Source organism: Gymnogyps californianus, chromosome 7 (assembly GCF_018139145.2).
Source record: "Gymnogyps californianus isolate 813 chromosome 7, ASM1813914v2, whole genome shotgun sequence".
Taxonomy (NCBI): Eukaryota; Metazoa; Chordata; class Aves; order Accipitriformes; family Cathartidae; genus Gymnogyps; species Gymnogyps californianus.
In genome coordinates this window covers 25,998,969-26,015,633 of record NC_059477.1, presented here as the reverse complement: position 1 = coordinate 26,015,633, position 16,665 = coordinate 25,998,969, and the positions used below count along the sequence as shown (strand labels likewise).

General features: G+C 53.5%; 1 protein-coding gene across 1 annotated transcript in view; it reads left to right on the top strand.

The window, feature by feature from the left end:
• Positions 1 to 16,665, top strand: part of SLC4A3 (solute carrier family 4 member 3) — a 28,556-nt gene that overhangs the window by 474 nt on the left and 11,417 nt on the right. The window contains exons 2-11 of the mRNA XM_050899568.1: positions 184 to 324; positions 1,545 to 1,701; positions 5,274 to 5,608; positions 6,075 to 6,217; positions 6,802 to 7,013; positions 12,954 to 13,105; positions 13,746 to 13,926; positions 14,480 to 14,615; positions 14,719 to 14,893; positions 15,313 to 15,409. Coding sequence (XP_050755525.1) covers positions 271 to 324; positions 1,545 to 1,701; positions 5,274 to 5,608; positions 6,075 to 6,217; positions 6,802 to 7,013; positions 12,954 to 13,105; positions 13,746 to 13,926; positions 14,480 to 14,615; positions 14,719 to 14,893; positions 15,313 to 15,409 — 1,642 coding nt within the window. The 5' untranslated portion in view covers positions 184 to 270. The remainder of the gene's footprint in view (positions 1 to 183; positions 325 to 1,544; positions 1,702 to 5,273; positions 5,609 to 6,074; positions 6,218 to 6,801; positions 7,014 to 12,953; positions 13,106 to 13,745; positions 13,927 to 14,479; positions 14,616 to 14,718; positions 14,894 to 15,312; positions 15,410 to 16,665) is intronic.

The following is a 16,665-nucleotide window of genomic DNA, read 5'->3' as shown; positions in this document are numbered from 1 at the left end:
GCGCGGGCTGGGCCGTTCTCGCCCCCTCGCTGCAGTGTGCCAGGGGACAGGCCTGTCCTAGGGATGCCGGGGAGGTTCCCCAAGGGCTGGTGAGGTGACCTCTCTGGGTTAGGAGCCAGGGGGGTTGAGGGCAGTGGCCAGCAGTCTCCCACGACGTTCCCTTGTCCTGCCCTCTCTCCACAGGTTATGCCACTCTCCAGGTTTGCTGGGTGCCTGCCGGTGAAAGAGAAGGGTTGATATTTTGCCCAGGCCCTTAGGTCCTGAACCAAAATGGCAGCTGGAGAGTCCCCTCCCGTAGGAGATGTCTTCATCGACCTGCAGCAGGTGAGGTGGGAATCCAGCAGTCTCTTCCCTGGGGACCGTGCTCCTGCCAGGCTGAGTGCGGGACGCGTGTCCTGTCAGCCTGCTGCAGTAGGAGACACAGCCTCCGTTCACCGGGGACAGGTCTGTGCGAAGGGTGTCTCAGGGCTGCCCAAGAGCCCACATCCACTCTCCATGCAGACAGCAAACTGTGGTCCAGAAAAGGCCAGAGGTTGCTCTGTGGGGTCCCTGTGCCTTCACATACCGTTGGGTGGGGTAGTCAAGTGGCAGGAGGAGCTGGGCAGCTTGCAATTAGACTCTCCTCATTTAGGCTGGGCTTGGGACACCCACGCTAAGGTGAGAGGAGAAGCAGTCTCACCCACAGATACAAAGCCGCTCCCGGGGCACAGCTGGGAACAGCTGGAGGATGCGAGGAGAGGCACAACTCAGCTAAAGCTGCCTTGCTCCCTCTTTCCGCCCAGCACAGACAGATTTGTCACAGTTGGGCCTCCTCCTGTTTCCATGGAAACACGGGAGTCCACAACAGCTCCGCGCTGGCATTTCGGCTATACTGACGGAAAATTTTACCAGCTGCAGCTGCTCGGGAGGCAGAAAGGACAGGAGTCACCTGGCGATGCTCTTCTCAGAGCGTCTCCACTGGCAAAAGGCAGAGAAGCACCCATAGCCTGAAACAGGAGGAAAACGGGCAGAAAAGCCTGAAGAAAGCATGCCAAGGGGAACGGGGGGCCCCTAGGAGTGCAGAGAGGAGGTGGGAAGGCACAGGGTAGTCACTGACCCGAGGGCAGCTCACCAGAGCAGGGATGCTGTTTCCCAGGTGGAATTATGGAGGAGGTCTAAGAAAGGGAAGGATGGCAGACTGGGCAAAGGGAAGGTCAGAGGGCAGCAGTCAGATGTGAGGAGAGAGAAACTCCAGCTAAACAAAAGCTATGCATCTCCTCTAGTAGGAAAGACAGGCACTGACATAGTCCCTTGATACCTGCCACTCATGGGAGGTGTGGAGGACCGCTAAGGTATCTCTGCAGAGTGTGGCTTGGAGGCTTGCTGATCTGTTCTGGCTCTTGGTTTTGAGTGGAGCTGTGCCTCTAAGTGAGAAACTATACCCCAGCCCTGTTGTGTGGAGCCTGCTGCTCCTCAGCAAGCCCAGCACCGTTTGCAGGGCAGGAGGATCCAGAGGGCTGTAGGGGTCTGCAGTGTTTGATTCTTGTCTGGCGATTTCTGTGCAGGGCAGAGATCGCGCAGAGAAAGCCTCTCCTGGTGCCGAGGACGATGAGGACTTGGATAAGACTTTGTCAATCGAGAGATTTGGGGACCTGATAAGCAAGTCAGCATCAAGCAATCTGGAGAAGCAAAGACGCAGCTACAGTGAGAGAGATTTTGAATGTATGTAGGTTTGAACCGTTGTACCCACTTCCACCCTTGCCGCCAACCCTCGCTCAGCCCCATGTGCTCTGCAGCCTTGTGCCAGGACCCTGCAGATCATGTTAGCCTCCTATTCACTTCCTCCCGTCAGAGCGTTCCCAAAGTGCTACGTACACCCAGTTTAGCACCAGTGCCCACAGCCTCTTCCCAGTCTGTTTTCTGTTTTCCCTTGTCCCCACAGGCGTAGCTACTGCCCAGCCCACGTGGCAGCATAGCTCAGCCCGGGGTGTTCGCTCACCTCCTCACCCACCGTCAGGGACCTCTGTAGCCACTTCCCCCACGTTGAAATTTCCAGTTTGAAACTATTTTTCTTCCATATGGCTGCAAAGAAACATCCAAATATGGCCAGAAATCAGGCTGTCCTCCCCAGTCTGAAAGCAGATGGCTCCAGTCAGACATGCCTGTGTATTTCTAAAGAGGAACCATGAAACCATCAGGCTTATCTGCTCAAAGAAAGGACTGCAAAATAAAAATGGGGTGTGAATTTAAAATGCTGTAGTTATATCACCTGAACTCCTCTGATCAGCATATTTATTCCCCTGACTGCCTTTCCATGATGAAGGCAACCAGTCTCCCCAAACTCACTTTGGCTGTAAAATGAGAGTGTGCCCACAAGAGTGGCCATAAGCTATTGCCTGGGTGGTCACGTTAGCTTGTAGTAACAGCAGTGAAAGGCAGGAAGAACAGACCCCCGTCCAGCAACCTGCTTGTGTGGCAGACAAGTAGCAATGGTTGGGAGAGTTTCCCACTCTCTGGCTCTCCACAGTCAGATACTGCTTATTTTCCAGCTTAGCTTTGATGGGATACAACCCCGGGAACATTATGTTCCAAGTACATCACCAGGCTGTTTTCTGCTTGGCCACTCATTTCCAATGGCTGTTGTAAAAGTTTGGTGGTAAAAGTCTATTACAGTAGTGCACCCCAGCTGCTACTTTCTGCCTGTGTCATTTCTCTACAGAGGCTCCATTCAAATAACACTTTCCACCTGAGCATACAGTCACTCACGCACATGGCTGCAAGGTGCTAATAGCTTTGCTGTGCGTTGAATACCTGTCCTGTGCCCGTAGACCTTACCTGCTCAGAAGCTCTGCCTGTGTGCACAGGTGGGTGGGTTGGCTTGGAGGACACGGACGATCTGCTTGAGCATGCATGGCAGAAGCTTCTTTGAAAATTTGACTAGAGATTTGTACTGTTTGGGTTTTTTTTTCTTCTTAATAGGAGAGTCTTTCTGTCTTTGTCAGAATCAAGCTTGTTTTCCTCTGAGCTCCTGATGTATCCCTGTTATCTAGGACTACATCAGCCCTGGTTATCAGAAGTTTTATGCAGTTTATGTTCATAAAGCTGGAAGATCTGGTTAGGTCATTAGACTTTGAAAGATAACATACCAGCCCATGGAGGTGAATGCTCTCTGGGTTTAGAAATGTTTCCTGCCCTATTGAAAGCCAGGAATTCCTAATATGTAGGCTCTTCCTTCTGGGCTCCCTATCCAAATTACTTTTTCATATCTCTTGTATTAAGTTCACTGAGAAGTGTAATCAAACATCTAGGACACTGGTTTGGCAATAACTTTCCATACAGGCAGGCAGTGCAAGGAAGGGAGCAGGGAAGGAGAGCAGGGGCTGGACACACAGGAGTTGCAGGAGGACAGGGAGGAAGAAGAGGGAGGCATGAGGCCTTTTGTGTTTGGGAGAGGTATGTTTTTCCCACCTCCAGGCCACCTCTGTGGAGACGTGATCAGTTGACACAAGGAGGGCTGGGTGTAGGGGTGAAGAGCGGTGCTCCCCTCTTCTGTGCCAGATCACCCACTTACCATCACTGCCCTTCCCTGCAGCCCAAGGCTTTGGTTTCCTTCTAATCTAAAATGTAAACGTTTCTGTCTTGGGCTGATGTGAACAGGCCAGATGGGAAAGATGGGCTGTGTCATCACCAGCAGCTTTGTGCTGTAGAAGGAGCCATGTGTGTACAGTTGGGGCCTTCCTTGCTGCTTCTTACATTAGAAATTCATGCCTGACCTATCCGTGGCATGCAGAGCAGTGCTACAGGAGTGCAGCAGCAGGACAGGAGAGTCTTTCTGCCAAAACCCGCGAGTGAAATAGGGTACATCTAGTTAAGTCAAAGAAAAGAACACTTTGGAGGAAAAAATGTTTATAAAGAGCCCAAACTCTTTCCAATTTGCAGATGTCTGACCATTCCCAATCTCCTCTAATCTTGCCACAAGCCTCTCCTGCTGAACCAGGGGTGTGTGTGAATATCCCTGCTGTTCCCAAGGGGGGAAACAAGGGAGAAAAGACTTGAGAAACCAAAGGAAAGGAAACATGACAGCAGAACAATGAACCTGCCTGGCTCTCCCAGGGAGAAGGTTATAGCTTCCATTGAAAATGTCCTTTGAAGGTAGTTTTCACTATAAACAGATTTTGCTGCCATGTCACAGGAAAGCTGGGAAGGAACCAAATCAAAACAGACTGGAAACAATTCCTCAGGAAGAGCTGCTGAGCAAAACCCCCTTGCGAAGTGGCTGGTGCCCCCGTGATTTCAGCTGCTCCGGGTGCAGCCCCAGGATCTGTGCATCCTGCAGACGGTCTATGGGAGGCTTTGTGCCTGCAGATAGACCTGGCAGAAATGGCTTTCCTCTCTCTCACAAGGAGATGCTGAGCTTACCCTGTTCCCTGCCTGGTGCATTATCGTTGTTTTTGAGTGAAGGCTCAGAAATGCCATTAATTTCTTCTCACTCTCTAATTCCCGTGACACCCAGGTCAAGCCTGTAAGAATTTCTCTTTGTAGATTAGTTTAAAGAAAAGTCCTTCTGCCCTGTTTTTTACCCTGGTTTTTAACAGACAGCCTCCTAATTGAACCTCCATTTCAGAGGCTGGTAGGCACAACCCCTCACAGTACCTGGGATGTGGACTTAGATTGCATCTGCACTAAAAGGCTTGGTCTGTGGTTCCTGTGGGTATGCAGGAGGGACTTTCTGTCAAAGCCTGGGGGATAAGTAAGGCAGATCTATTTAACTCAAAGAACACTATGCAGGAAAGAAATCATAGAATCATTTAGGTTGGAAAAGACCTTTAAGATCATCGAGTCCAACCGTAAACCTAAGTCCACCACTAAACCATGTCCCTAACCACTAAGCCATATCCCTAGAACGTTTGTAAAGGGCCCAAATCGTGCTTGTCTGAGAATGCAAGAAACATTTCCCCATGTTTAGGAAGGGGATGGTGCCTCTGGCAGGTCACCGCAGCTTTGCGTTGCCATGCGAATGGTTTTTGGCAACACTGGGAGAGGAGTCCTGCCTTCCCCAGGGCAGTGGAGCTGCGTTGGGGTGGTTTGGCACTGAAGTAGGGCTGCCTCCCCAGCCACCCCAGGCTGGACACAGCCTGCCGCATCACTGAAAGAGCTTTGCTATGTCCCTGCGGGCTGGTGGCTCTCCTTGCCCTTCCTGGCCCTTGATCTCCAGACCATGCTGTTTCCTGGAGGGGCGCCTGGCAGGTTCCTCCCAGCCTCTTCCTGCCCCTGACTCTCTTTTTCTCTCTCAGTCCACCGCCAAACCTCGCACCACATCCATCATCCCCTTTCCACTCACCTCCCTTCTGCCCTCAAGTTCCAAAAGAGGCCCCTCCGTGCCAGCAGGAGGAAAAAAAGGAGGAGGAAAAAGAAGAAAACCTCGGTACCCCCCTCGGAGGTCACCCCCACCATCCAGGAAGAGGACGAGGAGGGGGGAGAAGAGGAGGAAGAAGAGGAAGAAGAAGAAGAGGAAGAAGGAGAATCTGAGGCAGAGGAGGCCCAGGAGAAAGAGATCTCTGCAGAGTCTGAGGGCGAAGCTCGTGGGAAGGACACGTCCCCTAAGCTGGAGCCCCCAAGCAAACCAAAGGCAAGGCTAGGGCATCCTTACCTGGGTAGGGCTTGGAGGCTGGGAGGAGGTGGAGGGAGGGTTGATGCCAGGAGGGTGCCAGGGTGCATGGTCAAGGGAGTGTGCTGCTCAGGGGGAAGAGATTGTAGCTGTGCAATATTGTGGGAAGAGTGGTTTTGTCTCTGCCTAGCAGAGATGGGCACTGGAGCACAGTGATAGATAAGCCATTGCTTGGGGTGGATGCTGGGGAGGGTGTGCATGACCATTTTGGGGGTGTAAGACCCATGGCGGAAGATCAATGTGTCTGTTCTTAGCCTGTATAGGATATGCGGGGGCTCAATATGTCCAGTCCCAGGGTATGGGGCATGTAGGGGAAGTCAACGTGGCCCATTCTAGGAAGTGAGGACATGGGAAGGATCTGGGTGCCAGGGACTGGGGCAAAGGCTGCCTGCCCCGGCTCTTGCTGTCAGGACTGTCATCTCTGCAGTTCACCATCGGCAGTGATGAGGAGGAGTCCGGCAGCGCTCTGGCCCCCGCGCAGTTCCACGTTGAGGAGGAGTGTGGCATCCTGTCCCCCATGCCACGCTTCGCCGACCTGCTGCAGGACAAGGGCCCTGCCTCCCTCCGCAGGTAGGCGAGCGGTGCTGAGCTGCTTGCCGCTCTCCCTGACTCGGGGTCGTCACACAGACCCTGTCCCCGAGGGTAGCGGCTGTGCACAGCCTGAACTTGCCTGCTGAGCCAGAGGGGACATGGGGCCCAGAGGGAGAGCGGCTGTAGAGCAACACAGCTGCTCTCCGGTGGGACAGTCACTCCCTGGGACTCCTGCAACCTCCTTGGGTCCGTGGGATCCCCAGGGTGCAGATTTGGGGGCACTGGGCTGCACATCTGGAGTACCCTTCCTCCCAGCTAACTTGTGCTGTCATGCTGACCTGCAGGCTGGGAAGCCCCAGGAGGCTCGGCCGAGTCAGGGGACCGTGAGGCCATTGACTCAGCGGTGGGTTCCCAACACTGACCACAAGCTGATCCCACTCTGTAGTGGGGGAGAGGAAGACCAGAAGGGGCAACCTTTAGATTTTGGGACAGGTGACTCCTGGCTCTGCTCCTTCTCAGGGGTTTGTTGGTCAGGGCTGGGCCGAGGGACCTCAGCCCCTGAGGGGCCAGTGCCCATCCTCATTCACCCTGTTTGCTACCATCAGTCTCTTTGGTTCTTACAGCCTCCCTGGGCCTCGGGAACGTCTGTCTCGCGGGTGGGAGAAGCGCAAGCCCTGGGGCCAGGTAGTGAGCGGACAACGGGTTACCTATGACTTGAAGGAGAGGATGTGCATCGGCAGCATGACCACGCTGGAGAGTGCGGCGTACCAGCGCGTCCCCACAGATGAGGCCGAGGCCCAGATGCTGGCGTCCGCTGACTTGGATGGCATGAAAAGTGAGGCTTTGCAACACTACCTACGTTACTAGTGCATGCCTCCCTTACTTCTCCCTGCTTTGCCCTCTTCCTTAGCAGCTCCAGGCATCATCTTCAGCCTGTCGCAGGACCTGGTCCTCACCTCCCTGTCCCCCAGCCCCTGCTTTTCCAACCCTGGCTCCTCTCTGTCAGCTTTGCAATGTCCACAGTGCCAGTCCCCGTGTTTCCAGCACCAATACTCACACCTGCCCCACAGATGCTTGCTCCTCCACCCACCCCGCTGCCCTCTCCAGTTCAGGGCTCCCTGCGTTTCCCTGAGACCCAGCTCTCTCCTCTTCTGACACACTTTCCCAGCAATCAGCCCTCTGTGCGACACGCCAGCTCTGGCATCGCAGAAAACCTGAGGTGAGGAGCCTTCCTCTCCTCCATTCTCCTGGCGGAGAGGCAGCTGCCCCCTCCGGAGTGCCTCGGAGGGGGACTACCCCTGTGCACGGCGCAAGGGCAGACAGAAGAGACGTCATGGAAATGCACGCTCCGGGCCTGAGGACATGGAGAATTCAATAGGTTGCTCTGCAGGCTGGAGAGGGAGGGAGACACCAGAGGGGAGCGAGGGAGAGAAGCGGTGCTGCACGCACAGCCTGGCTGTCCCTGGACCACGGGCGCTGCATCCCTGGGCATCTGGCACGAGACCCCGCGGCAGAGCGAGGACCCTGCTCCTGAGGAGCTGGTGCGGCAGCCCCCCACAGAAGCATCCCTGGGTGGAGCCAGCCTTCCCGGGACCTCGTCAATCCCCAGGGGCTGCTGCAGCCGGCACCTTCATGCCCTGTGAGGAGAGGAGCGAGGCACCGGGGCTGGCCCCGGGGCTGCGGTGAAGCCCCCCCAGGGGGGCAGCTTGCTTTCCACACGTCAGCCTGGCTACCCCAGCCCCTCCTCTGAAGGCGAGTGGCTCATGGCACCTGACCCCTGACCTTCACAAGGACAAAATGACAGCCCTTCAAGAGAGAGAGGAGGCAGTGAAGGAATCGGAAGGGGGCAGCAGCCCGGAGGTAGCGATAAGCACCCATATTCGCAACTCGCTCAGCTATGAAGACTTTGATGAATTTGCCTTCAATTTTGAAGACTATGATTTATGGGAGGCCATCAGAAACCATCTGGGCTACCCAGGCGGGGAGCCCACCTGTAAGTACTGGAGCAGTGACCCTACGGTTGCAGCTGTAGATCAGAGCCCCCAGCTAAAGTGCGTTATCCCCCACCCTGTGTTTGCTGTCTGCACCCTCTCCGTGTCAGGTTGATCTCCTGGTTTAGAGGAGGTACGGTCTGGGGACACCAGAGGAGCTGCCTGGGGTCTGTGTGTCTGTCCAAGGTACAGATCTGTGTCGTAGTGCTGAGGTGCTTCCCTGTGTGTGTCTCACTCGAGCAGCTCCGGAGGCAGCTGCATCTTGCTGTTTGTGCTTATCAGGATGTGGCCCATGCCGTGGCCAGAGAAAAAGCAGCTGCTCCAAGGTGTGTATAAAGACAGAGACATTTCCCTTTCCATCTGTGGCACAAGGTGACAGTGTGCTGCTGCTCTGTTTGCTGGAATTCAAGCCGAGCTGCGGATCTGACAGCAGAGGTGGGTATCAGGTTCTCAGCTCTGCACCGTAGCCTAATGCCCAGAGGAAAAAATAACCTAGTCCCTGTGTCTGCAGGCTTGAGCGTGGCTGTGAAACTAGCTAATGGCAGGCTGGAAGGGGGAAAAGAGGAAGGAAGCAAGCAGGGAAGGAGAGAATAGGAATGCTGAGAGCGAAGAATGTCTTTCTGTTCTCTGCATCTGTTTCTGTACCTGCGCATCCCTTGCGGAGAGCTGCATCTCTGAGCCATCCTGGGGACTCCGCAGAAACCAGCGCCTTGCTCCCACCTCGCGCAGGCGGTCCTTCCTTGGCAGGTGGTGGTAACTCACAGTTAAAAGGTGGCTTTGTGTGTCACCTTGGGAGTGACGCTGTTCATAGCCATAGCTCTGTGACAGTTGCCCAAATGTCCTTGTCCAGATCGTGTGTTAATTTTTCAAGGGATTTTAGGAGTGCACACGGGAGGATGATGTGGTCCCAGAACTAGCCCGCTTACCGGCTTTGCACACAGGAGTGGGGAGGCAGAGCGCTTGCAACAGGGACTCAGGATGCCTTGGTTCAGCTTCTGATTCTGCCACAGCCTCTCTGTGTGATCTCAGGCAAAACACTTAACTTCCCCTGCCTCCCAGTCCCAGCATCATGTTCCCTTTCTCAGCTGGCCCATCTTTACAAGCCTTCGGGGAAGAAATGTCTGCCTATGTGCTTCTGCAGGTACCAGCAAGTGGGGATTTGCTTCTGGCTGGGTCTGCTACTTGTTACTGTAAATTGAGAGACAGTATAATAGCAGCAAAGTTCAAAATAGAAACCTAGAGCAAATTGGCTCCATCAGCTGTCCCGAGCTGAGCAAACTGTACATTAAAAGCACGAGAAATTGCCCCAAGTTCACCCAGGAAAGGATGGCTATTCTTGGGAAGGTAGAAGGGGCAGATAGCTTCTGCAAGGTGTGATATGCATCACTTCCAAAGTGGGGAAATTTGACTTGCTAGCAGTTAACACATTCATTGATTGCTACAGCTAATACTGCAGATGCTTGAAATAGGATGCACTGTACAGTCAGCTCTTAATTATTTCTGCACAATGAATCCATGCTGTGGATTAATCCTGCAGAGAGATATGGCGGAGGCAGAGATGGCAGAGACACCAGAGTCAGTTCTGTGCAGAGCCAGCTCACATCCAGCCAGTGCCACTTGCCCAGCTATTTACTCAATGGCAGTACCTCTTCCAGGACGAACTCAGATCCAGGAGGAATTTAATCGCTTCTGAGCAGAGTCGAGTCCTTGTTGGACCTGAGCTGGTCTCCTTGCACTCCTTTTAGTGTTCAGAGCATGGGGAGTGCTGTGCAGGGACACCTGGATGGCGGCAGGGATGAGCTGGGGTCCAGCTGTCCCTATCACATTGAACTCAGCATCAGCCAGGAGAGACTTGGGCTCTGCACAGGGCAGGGCAGTAGCTTTTTCCAGAAGGCACAGGGTTGTGACTTACCGTATGTTGGTTAGCATTTTGTTTAATCTAATTTTAAATATTCCAAGAGATGGGGTTTCAATCTCTTTTTTCTTGCTATAATTTAACCATTGGAGTACATGGGAAGTGTGAACCATCCCTGTGATGCCGGGCTAGCAAGTTGCTCTCTAGTACCGATACAAATACTCTGATGCCTCTTTCTGGGCTTTCTGCTTGTGGACAGAGGGTAATGAAAGGAGGGAAGCAGGAGCTAACGCACCAATTGAAGGCAATCACCTGCTGAGTTGGACTGACTAGCACAGGCACTCTGGGGGAAGACTTTAACCAGTGCAAAGTCATATTTGTCGTCTTCAGATTTAAGCTGGTGGAAGAAGAACTTGGTCATCCTAAGAAATCTGACTGTGGAAGCCAGCATGGCAAGAAGATCTTCCGGAGGAGACTCTGGGAGATGCTGTGTGGGAGGGTGACATACCAGTTTGTTGTAGTGGAGCCACCATAGGAATCACTCTCTGTCCGCAGACATTGTCACTGTCTCATGCTCTGCTCCTGGGGAGCACTGGAGAGGAGGTGCAGCAAGAACTGTCCTTGGTTGCTTCATCTTACCCTGGGGAGTTTGGCTTCAAGCAAGGAGGGCAGAGCTATGGCCTGGGCACATCACCCTTTGGTCTCAGTCCAAGATCCTGTCCCTGTCCACCCCAGACTTAGGTGCTTACTTGAGCTTGACTTTCATTTGGGGGAAGCACCAGCCTGATGGGACACAGAAAGGCTCTCTGTAGAGCAGCCTGGAGCACCTCAGCTGGGCTCTGCATAGGACTCCCAAAGCCAGTGGCCTCTTCCTAAATTAAGCCCATGTGTCCACCCTGCTCCTATGAGTTGTCTCCCCAGCTGGCCCCTCAGTGGCCACAAGCGCTGCCAAGGGAGAGCAGCAAAGTGGATTGCTCCTTAGTCTTCTGTTGGGCTCTGGAGGTGTGCCTTCACCGGCTCGCTCTGAGCCTGCAGCACTCCGGCTCCTGTCCCTGTCAGTGAGTGTGGGAGTCACTGAAGATGCTGGCAGGAAACTTGGCTCCTTTCATTTTATCTGTCCTCCAGCCATTTGGTGGCTGAGACTGAACGCCTGTGTGTGCTTTCTAGGGCTGTTGCTGAAGAGCAATGCATAGCAGGTTGTCATCGCCACAGGGGAGGCTTGCTGTGCTCTGGGTGAGCACTCTGTCTTGCTGGGCAGAGCGTCCTCTGGCCCTGGTCTTCCAGGGACATGGTGAGAATGAGTCCCAGGGTGCATGGGAGAATCAGAAGCTGCAGGGATTGGAGCAAAGGTGCCAGATACCAAGATCATCTGCTTGGTGGACTGTTTGTTTTGTGCATGAACCCACAACAAGTGTGATGAAGTGGCTGCCATGCACGCCCGAACTGAGAAATCCATGCACAAGTCTGAGGAAGCCCCACACGTGCCCGGCTCCCAGAAACGTTCGTAGTGGTGGGCAGTTATTGGCTCCTGTTGACATTGCAGTGCAGTAAGTGGAGCAGGGAGGAGTCCAGCCGTCAGCGGGACATGCATCAGCAGGGCAGCCAATGGGGGAAAATGCCCTGAGGCTCGGTATTGATTCATTTTATATTTAATTTAGTGACCCAGATTTCCAAGGAGCAGGGCCATGGTACGCCTGGCTGGATGCTGGGTGTGTCTTTCCATGCCAGAGATGCACAGATATTTTCCTGCAACATCAAAGAGACCACTTGGCCTTCAAACCCAGCGCTTTTTGCTACCTCTCATGCCCTGAGAGCTGCAGGTCATGAAGCTATGTGCAGAAAGGTACGTGAAGACTGAATATTCATCCCAGCCAATGGAGAGCTGCCCTTGATCCCCCAGGGAGAAGACCTTGGCTTTGCCTTACAAGCAGGGCCAGCAAAGCCTTGATGGACCGAAGCTGAGCAAAACCTCTGACTCTGTGATCTGCCTGGGGGAGCCTGCCCATCCTGGAGCTGGGCTCTGAGGCTTTCCCCATCCCCATGGGCTGTCTGTGCTGAGGAAGATACACTTGCTGTCTCTGGGTAGTGTCCAGGGAAACTACTCTCCATGGCAGGCTGTTGCCCAGGTGCTGTTTCTCTGGCATTGCAAAAAGGGTGGCACGGTTGTGGCCAGGTGGGCACTGGCTAGCCAACAGCACTGGTAGCTTGGTGGTGGGTCTGTAATGCAGCCTCAACAGCCTCTCTGGAGGCTTCAGGAGGCTTTGATTCAGCCAGCCTAACTCTGTAATGCAGACTTCTCAGAGGGCATTACGGCGGCACTGTGGATCATCTAGAAACAGCGATAGCTGGAGTTAACTGCCCAGCCTCCATGCCAGCCCTGGTCTGCACTGTTATCCTACAGTCTCATTGCACAATTAAATGAAAGTCATTGATATTTCCATGTGTCTCCCAGACTAGCAGCTAAATATCCTTCCCCTTCACTGCCCTTTATGCTTGCTGAGCACCAGGCCTTCCTCCAGTGGGAGAAATGGGCCCCAGCCAGGTGCCTGCCTATGCTGTCTGGGTGCAGAGCTGTGCAGACAAGGCTTCAGGTTGCTTTTCGTTGAGGGAGTATGGGGAGGGTTCATGCACCACTTATTCGGGTACCATGAATAAAAGCTTTTGCAATGATGCTCCAGTGTATGCACAGCCTGGGAGAAAGCCTTCTTCTTGAAGGAATTAGCTCGCAGATGTCTGGAAGAGCTGCAAGTAGGCAGATGAGGCAGGAAGGATCTTCAAAGGTCTGGAGGATGATGGTGAGTGCTCCAGCTGTCAGGGCTTTGCTAGCGTAAGCTAATGAGAGAAGGACGGACTTGGATGTGTTTCCTTGCCAGACAGTGTGTTTGCACTACACAAACTGGTGGTCTTTTTTTCTTTTCCATGTCTTCAGGCCACCGTTTTGAAGATAACCCTGGTGTGAGGAGGCATCTGATGAAAAAACCATCTCGGAGTCAGATCACCAGGACAAGCAAAAAATTAGCATCAACTCCATCTGTCAAGAAAAAGAAGAAGAAGAAGAAGTTGGATAGAAAGCCCCATGAGGTATCCATGTGCTGTCCTCCCACACTCGTTCAGAAGCCATAAATCAGGACTAGAAACAGGCACTTTATAAAGTGATAAATGTGGTTTCAATATAATTAATTCTTTACATGACCTTGAGGGTGACATTTCAAGCTCTTATCTGTTATCATGAGGGCTGAAAATACACTTTTTTCAATAAAAGCGGAGATTTCTTTGAAATCACAAAGCTTTGACCTTAGGAAAGACGTTAAAAAGTCACAGAAATGGTCGTGTTGTTGTGGAAGTTGGCAGCACAGTAACGTCACCATCTCTGGTAAGCGTGGGAAATTTTGGGGGAAACCAAGAAGCAGACAGAGGACAAAATTGTCACGGTTTGGTAGAAAGGGATGCAGCATTGCACCATTCTCTCTCCTCTGCCCATGCCATCTGACTTGGAGCTTTCTGGTGCTCCATGTGCTGGTGGAAGCTCCCGTCATGCTGCCAGTGATATTTGTCCTGGCTGCTTCTGTTCACTAAACCTCTGGTTAACTAAGGCAGGCTTGCTCAGGCAGCACTTTAGACCAAGCGGTACCTTGAGAACAAACCTGAGACTTTCTGTGTGTTGCTGATAGAGCTGTATGCATCAGGGGAAGTCTCATGTCCTCGCTGTGATTCATACTAGGTGTTTGTGGAGCTGAATGAACTGGTCGTGGATAAGAACCAGGAGATGCACTGGAGGGAGACGGCCCGCTGGATCAAGTTTGAGGAGGATGTGGAGGAGGACACAGCAAGGTGGGGGAAACCCCATGTGGCTTCACTGTCCTTCCGCAGCCTGTTGGAGCTCAGGAAGACGATTGCCCACGGTGAGTCAGGAACTGCAGGCCAGGGTTTGTGTCTTGCTTTGGGACAGGTTTTGCTGGACAGCTTCTGTCGCTGTTTGGTCCTTCACTGGAGACATGCCAACAGTGTCTGTGTCCAAGCTCTGTGTAGGGTCTGTGGTGACAGACCATCCTGCAGCCTGTTTTCCAGGGTTTGCATTAGGCCAAGAGTGCCTGTGTGGGTTCCTTGCTCTGCTTTGCTGCTTTCAGTCACGTGGCAGCTGCAACACCCAGCTGTGCCTGGGCCAGCAGGTCTCGGACCCATCTTTGGTGTGAAAAGGCAAGTTTGGTCAGAGTGGGAGATCAAAATGAGAGAAAGATACCAGAGCTACCAGTGCATCTTGGAGCTTTCGGGTTCTCTTGGGACAAGGGTTTACACAGAGGACATGGGGCACCTGGACTTGGGGCATTTCTCAGCTGAGAGAATCTGTACCCCAGCCAAAGCCTGGCTCCTGGTGGGACAGCTGTGTCCCCAGAGTGTGTGTGCGGTGAGGAGCGTTGCACACTAGGAGCAGGGCTCTTCCCCTCCTGCTGGCAGGTGCCGTCCTCCTTGACCTGGAGCAGACCACTCTGCCTGGCATTGCTCACCTTATGGTGGAGACCATGATCATCTCTGACCAGATCAGAGCAGAAGACCGAGCCAACGTGCTGCGTGCCCTGCTGCTGAAGCACAGGTGGGTGGCACGTGGCTGAGGGCTGCCAGGGCTCGGGGGTTATCTGCGAGCCCTGGGTGGCAAGGGAGGTGGGTCCCCTCATGGCCACCACTCTCCCCCTCAGCCACCCCAATGATGAGAAAGAGGGCTTCTTCCCGAGGAACCACTCCAGCTCCAGCATGAACTCCATCGTGGGGAACCACCACCACAACCACACCACTGACACTTGCGTGCCCCTCATGGGGGAAGAGCGCATTGAGATGGCCGACCCCAAGGCCAGTGAGACCGAGTGCAAGGAGGTGAGGGCGACATGGGGGGTTACTGCTTCTTTTTCCACACCCTGAGGACAACTGTTGGCTCGTGGCAGCCCTTGGCGCCCACCAGCTCTGGGCCCCTTCATGGGGGGCCTTGTACTTGCAAGGGCTGAGCTCCCCTGGATCACCTGGAGTGCTGGAAATCAGGTCGCTGCATTATGATTTCAGGACCTAATTTTAGCCTCACACTGTGTGCAAATATCTGCTTGAGCATGCAATGGCAGCAACAGCCCTGGTGCTTGCAGGGTGGCCTTTGTTGTGAGGGTGCCTCGCGTGTGAAGCAGGGTGTTGGGTGTGCAGCCGAGGCGAGCCCAGCTGCAGATATGCCAGTGGGATGCCAGGCTGCGTAGGGAGACCAAGGCATGGGGACTTCATCCTTACTTGTTTGTATTCCTCCCTGGCAGAAAAACCCGCATCTCCATAACTCTGAGGGCCACCGTAAATACCTGAAGCTAATGGAGAAGATCCCTGAAGATGCGGAGGCCACAGTGGTCCTCGTGGGTAAGAGGCAGCATGTAGACTCCCCCAGCACCAAAAGAGACTAGTGCAGATCCTGGTCGGGCACCTGGTCTGTGCACTCCCTCCTGAGGGGTATTTGGTCATCTTGTACATGTTCCCAAAGTTCAGCTGGGGAGGGAGCCTTGTACGCTCTCTCCTTTGGTGATAGTGCACGTTTTGTTTGTCTGTGGTAAATGTATGGGGTGCCAGGGTAGTTCTTTTCCTAAATTAAGGAAGGGGTTGATAGACAGTGCTGCTGGGAGCTGGGGCCCAGCTTAGAGGAGAAAGTCCAGCCAGGCTCACCAGAACATGCCATTTTGCAGCTCAGAAGTGGGTAAGTGGTGCCCGAGGGACTGATGGCCAGGCACTGACTGCTGTCAGGCCTCACGCTGTCCTCTGACCATCGCTGCCCTCCGTCTGGCCTCTTCACACCTCACCAGCAGCTGGGCCCTGCCTCTGGCCGGTGTTGGTTGCTGGTTGTGTGTGCCAGGGAGCTTTGAGTTTATGGAAGCAGGGCCTGGCTGGCGGCAAGGTCTCGGGTATCGGCTATACCGCTGCCAGGAGATATTTCTCTGTACGAGAGGGCTGTGAGCGGGCAGGCTCGAGCATCAGTGGGCTTGGCGCCTTTTGACCACAAGAGCAGTCCTTCTCAGCACTTTGCTGGCATTAACATCTCGGCAAACGTAGCTACGCTGCAAGCAAAGTAAATGTCATTGCCTATCCAGTAGATGAAAAGCTCAGGCAAAGAGGCTTCGCAGCTCAACCAAGCTGATGCTTAACCATGACGAGGCCAAATCAGATTCATAAACGCACTTTGAATACTCAGATAACTGAACACTGGCCATTTCTGAGGTAAGGCTGTGTCTTGGGATTCGCTTGGCCACTCAGATGGCCCAGATTTGCCAGTCTAACACAGAACACAGCTCTTTGCTGGATGCAGATGGCAGAAAGATCAGTAATAATGCCAGAGAAATACAAGTATTCAATAAACATTTGTGTTCGGTATGGGAAGGAAGCGGCTGGTGTGCCGGAGGATGCAGGAGTACTTCCCGATCTGTTAGGAACCGAGGAGGCTGCCAGGCATTGATGAGATGTGGACATTGTAAAACAAACTGTGCAGTTTGCACCTATGAGTCTTTAGAGAACTGGCTTATTTTCATCTGAAAAAAAAAAAGTCTAGGAATACAGGGAACATACGAGAAAAACAGAAGAAAGCTCATAGCATCAGTGCTCAAGAAGGGAAGGACAGTGATCCAGTA